The sequence below is a fragment of the Octopus bimaculoides genome, chromosome 16, assembly GCF_001194135.2.
Source record: "Octopus bimaculoides isolate UCB-OBI-ISO-001 chromosome 16, ASM119413v2, whole genome shotgun sequence".
NCBI lineage: Eukaryota > Metazoa > Mollusca > Cephalopoda > Octopoda > Octopodidae > Octopus > Octopus bimaculoides.
Genome location: NC_068996.1, coordinates 38,930,558 through 38,936,595, shown reverse-complemented (window position 1 = coordinate 38,936,595; position 6,038 = coordinate 38,930,558). Strand labels below are relative to the sequence as shown.

Below are 6,038 nucleotides of genomic sequence, written 5' to 3'. Positions count from 1 at the left end.
CTGATTCTGGTAATAATTTCTTTTGTGGCATAAAGCTCCAGATTTTAATACTAGGAAACCATATTTTGTGATGTGAATGACTTTCTTAAGTGATATGTTTTCAAAGAGGAAACGGACCAATTAAGATAGTGTTAGTAATAATTATAATAATTAAGGATCTAAGACAAATAAAGGAACTTTAATGCATCAGATTCTTTTTGTTGAAGTACATTTCTTATAAAAAGCATGTGTACAAGCCATTAAAAAAAAAATGGAAAAAAAAAAAAGGTTTAAACATTACAATAAAAAAAGAACTGGATTGAAATGCTAGTAATTTTTTTTTTTTTCCTTTAAAAAAAAATAAACCAGGTATGCTGTGAATACATACAAAAATAAATTATAAGGATATAGTAGGCATACAAATATATGGTTGGAAATATGTACTGAAATTTTAAGTACAGTTGCTGGTGATCATTGGAAAAAACAGCTTTTTCCAATTTAAGAAGAAAAACGGTTTTGAGAGTTTTAATTTTTTTTATGATGTGGGTATTATCCACTAGGAAGATTTTAAACAAAAATATGTCCTAATAAAATAGGCTTAACTAGATTATTTTTGATGCCAAAATAGCTTTTATTCTGAATATCATCCTTTTTGTACACCTACTTAAAAAAAAAATATCCCAAATAGCTATACATAGGGGTAATTGAAAATTAACTTCTTTTCCAAAAGGATCAACACTAAATTAAGCTAACTTTTGGTGAGGTCATAAGAGAAAAGGAAAAGAAGTTAGTGTTGTATTATGTTTGTATTTTTATGTAGTAGGATTTGCTCTTAAAATCTCAAGGGTAAGAATTTAACATATCAATATTCTCATAGCACTGTTATAATGGTTTCTTTAGTTAACAGGAGTAAAACCTTTAGCAAATAAGGCTGAAGTTTTTTCTCAAAATCACATTACCTGTTTCAGTTATCAAGTAGTTTGTAGCATTTATTTCATCCAATGTGTCACTAATATCAGTGCAGTTATGGAACAAGCTGTAGATATGCATATTCCACTTAAACTTGAGTAGTCGCCCCCTTTGTTTTACTCTAAACAAACTCAGCTATTCAGAGTTCTATGGAATTTTATGGTAACTTAGTAGATGCATTAACAAACAATAAATGTATTTGTATAAGACACTTACTACCCAGAATTAGTAATTTCACTAAGTCATCTTATTCCCATAAGATATTCAAATTTTTAAAACATTATTAATGAAAAATGTAACTAAGTGATTAGCCCTACAGACTTAAATGTTGGTTACTTCCTTCAGGATTAAAGTCCACCGCTCTTAAGAACATTAATGGTATTATTGAAACAACATACCTAGAACTGAAATCTGAAAATATACTTTTTAAACGTACCCAGTACAGTTATACCATCACATCTATATGCCTGATCACAATTATTAGCTCAAATAGATATAACTGGCTTAAGCAACATCAGTTTTTATTGCATGGTTAGTGACAACTTTCATAATATAACAGACAAATAAGGAATCAGAACAAGTTTGTTTCATATCCTCCTATAATCAATCTGGAAGATGTTCATTTCTCTCCAAGAAATTTATAAACTGTTCGGGAGCTTCATTGATTTATCTAAGATGTATAAATTTTTGGTGTACTAAAAGGGCCATTGACTTCCTGTTCCCTCTTGTAGTTGAAAAGAAAAAAAAAAAAAAAAATTAACTAATAAAACTATAAGTCAGACCAGCAGCCTCTGTTGAGGCATGTCTAGTTCTATGTTATATGATTAACACAGTGCTGTCGAAATGGTTCTAAATGTATTCAAATAAATTAAATGTGAGTTTATTTCTTATGTAGTAATAGAATATTGGAATCACCTGTGATTTATGCCACTGTCACTCCCCCATCAATATTTCAGATGAAGACATTAGATAGATTAAAAAAAAATGTGGAAGCTCAGTCAAATAAATGTTAGTATTTTATAAATATATATATATATATATATATATATATATAAATAAGCTTAAAATATTTTACACAAGTCACAAGGTAGAAAATAAAAAGAAAATTAACAATTCCTTTTGTAATGTAAATAAATTATTCCAAAATGTTCTTACATACTTGTTTCATTTCTGATACTTGATAATCAGGTACAAGGTACATTCTAGAAGGTTTGAACCTTTTTATTTTTTTTAAGAGAAGCAATTATAATTGTCCTGGATTATTGTAATTTTAGTAAATCATTATATACTATATAATATATGTATATATAATCTGACCTCCCCACCCCCCAACTTTTATTCCAGGTTGAAGGAGATTGTTGTAACAACACTTTGAACACACCCTACTAAACTTTGTTTCCAGGGTGCTTCATGATAAACTGAAGGAAAGATTCGTTGTTGACAACAGGGAGATGGTCTAGCTTGTTACCTCCAATCCAAGAGTACGTGGGTCTCTGGTAACTTGTAACAAAAGCTGGATCTACTGATATGATCCAGAGACCAAGAGACAGAGTGCCCAGTGGAAGCATCCTGACTCCCCCAAACCCAAGAATGCCAGGCAAAGCAAGTCCAGTGGAAAGCTCATTATTAGCCCCCTTTTTTGATAGTAAGGGTATTATCTACATCCACTAGGTTCCCTTGGGCCAGGTGATCAACTAAGAGTACTTGGAGGTTTTTTTAAGAGTTTAGGACGAGATTTTATTTGTTACAAAAAGTCAGAGCTCTTCCACTCAGGCCAGTGGCACCTGGACAATGCAGCAGTCATAATTCCATTCTGCTAACCAACTACTTGACAGTGATAGGCATCAAAACCGTCCCTCACCTTCCCCCCCTACAATCCAGATCTTGCTCTCTGTGACTTTTGGCTGTTCTTCAAGTTGAAAGGGAACCTCAAAGGCAGCTGTTTCGAAAGATGAAGATGAAGGAGGCTTTGACAAGGTGTCCTGGACATCTTCACTTTGGAGGGCTTCCATTGGGTGTTCATGAAGTGATTGGAGAACTACAACAAATGCATTGAAGTGACAGTAACCAACTTTGAAATCAATAAATGTTTCTCTTGAAAAAGTTTCAAAACTTCTGGAATGCACCTTGTACATTAGAAGTGAAACCGGTATGTAATAATATATTTTGCAATAATTTGATTAATTACAATAAAAAATTGTGCATTTTCTTCTTTTTTATTTATATATATATATATATATACACACACACACACACATACACATGCTGCACGCAAAATAAATTCGCAAATAACTGTAAGAGGGTTTTAAAGTGGATACAAAATATCACAAGAGTAAAAGGTGCAAATATGTAACAAATAATCATAATTAATCAAAACTATATTTGGCCATCATTTGCAAGCACACTAATGAGCAGCACTACAATTTATATATATATACCGGAGTAAGCACATAAAATGTGCTTTATTTCTGCTGCTTTTAAATAAAGTATATATATATATCACTGTTTTCACAGCACACAATCATTCTAATTTACTACGATCTTTTTATAACAACTATTGTTACTGTATCTCAAAATATCACTCATTTGAATCTTACCTCCACAAAGGAGATTGTAATTAACAATTTTGCACCTAAAGTATAAAATACACATACATTTTATTTTCTCATAGTACTTTCCAAATAGAACAAACAAGCCAAATAAAAGGAAATAAAAGCATTTTGTACTGATTCTGTGCTTCAAGAGCAATTTCTAGTTATGTTACATTCACTGTGAAAATTTAGTGTGCTCTAAACAAGCTCATATATTCTTTGTATGCAAGCCAGCAGTGGAGGGAGGGGTGCCATGAAGACAAGTTATTCATTTCTCCATTTTCAATCTCTCTCAGTATTCTTTCATGTTTCTTTTTTCTCCTTTATTTACTACTCTATTCAAGAAGAAACTTAGATGGACTACTCCTTTTGTATTACATGTTTTTTTTACTATAAATTACATATTTATCCCATTTTTGTTTTAAAATAAAAATAATATTGATTTAATGGGATATAATATTTACAGCCTGCATATTTTCACTGTTCAAGTTGTTAACAAATACAAAAATATGTTATGGGCAAATATCTTTTAAAAAAAAGAAATGTCAAAAGATTTTATTTTCAATTAAAGGTAATAAAACATTTAAGATAAATTTTGAAAATGTAGCATAGTTGAAAACCATCTAGCTTTTTATTAATTGTATGTTAATAGGACACTGGTAAAGAATTTTAGATTGAACAAACAGCATCATCTGTCTCCCATTTTACTCACATAGCCCATGATCAGCAATCTGATGGGAGAAAGAACATTTTCCTATTTTTTCAATTTTTATAATGAAACATTCGTTAAGAAAGATACAACTTTCGGGGAAAACGTGTGTTTGTGTATGTGTGTATGTGTCTGTATATGTATGTGTGTGTGTATGTATGTGTGTGTGTATGTATGTGTGTGTGTGTGTGAGACCAAGCCAATACATGTGTTAACATTCACCAATAAGTGCACAGCATCCGCTGGTAGCGATGCAGCAGCAGCCATGAGTGAGTGTGCGTGTGGGTAAGTGAAAGCAAGCACACATTGGATTTTGCTAATGTCTTTTGTTTTGTTTTTTTCTTTTTTTTTTCTTAAAAAAATCATTCATTTGGAAGGGGAGTTTAGACTTAACAAACCCTGAATGGTACTATTAATTCTTCTTTATGATTGACTTGAATATGATTGTAAGCATCACAGGCTTGGTCAGCTGCTTTTTTAATCTGAAATATAACAGAAATATAATTTATTAATATGAAATCTTTTATATACAACGGCTGATTTTAAAGGTTGTCTAAGGGACTGAAGGAGCAAAAATAAAAGATTGAAATTCCTGTTCTAAGAGCATAACTGATGCATTCCCAACTGGAAATAAAGTTAGTCTACAAACTTACTGTCATCCTACATTACTTGTATCATAATGTTAGAAATAATTTCTTCTGATAAACCCATTTTTTGAAGTGAAGACAATGTAATCTAATATATAAAATAGAGATGTGTGTGCATTCACTTTTCACACAAAAATTGCTTCACCGATTGCTTCCATACTTGTGATGCATGTGTGTGTGAGAGAGAGAGAGAGAGAGAGAGAGAGAGTGAGTGAGTTAAAGGGTGTGTTGTCATGTATACGTGCATACATAAATACATATGCAAACATCTTTTTTGCACATGTGTGTGTGAGAGAGAGAGAGAGAGAGTGTGATGTCTAAGTGGCATTCACTCTCTCTTTCATACACACACACACACAAAATGATGTATGCATATTTATGTATGTGCATATACATGACAACACACCACTTCTCTCTCTCACACACACACACACACACACACACACACACATGTCCATTTCATCGAATGTTTGATACTGTGTTTGTGCATGTGTGTGCACATGGGGTGTTCCACAATCGCCATTTATTTCAATCACTCTTGTGAAGATATTCATGGAACTCATTTTTTCATTTAGTCCCCATTTTAATTTACGTAAAATTTTCCAAGAACCATGTTCTCACTGTAGAAGAGGAGTTGGGGTAGATGTAGACGATAAGTATTCTACAGTGAAATCAAGATGAGTAGAGGTAGCCAAAGTCAATGTTGGATAACTATCAAGTATGTTTGCAAATATATAAACAAAGGTTTAGATGTTGTAACATAAACTCTTATACAGAATGGCAGTCAGCTGATAAATAAAAATGATGAAGATGCACAGTATGATAGAAGAAGATACATTAGTACCAATGAGGCTTTTTGGTGCATCTTCAATTTTCCCATTCATGAGAAGCACCCAGCCATCATTCATCTGAGTGTCCACATAGAGAATGACCACTGGGCTATCTTCACAAAACAAACAATCTTGCAACAAGGACTTTCTTCAAAAGAAAACTGTTTTAAGTAGATGAAGATGTAAGAAAACTCCTTTACCCACAATTACTTGAGTATTACATCTGGAGACACAATAAATGGCACAAGAGGAAATGTGGGACAGATGCTCTTGTAAGAGTATACAGTGCCCCCCCCCCCTCAATTGGCCAAGC

At 32.3% G+C, this 6,038-nt stretch overlaps 1 protein-coding gene across 1 annotated transcript in view; it reads right to left on the bottom strand.

Annotated features, from left to right (window-relative positions):
• Positions 1-6,038, bottom strand: part of LOC106869945 (ragulator complex protein LAMTOR1) — a 34,016-nt gene that overhangs the window by 5,205 nt on the left and 22,773 nt on the right. The window contains exon 6 of the mRNA XM_014915882.2: positions 4,647-4,730. Within this exon, the coding sequence (XP_014771368.1) occupies positions 4,647-4,730 (84 nt within the window). The remainder of the gene's footprint in view (positions 1-4,646; positions 4,731-6,038) is intronic.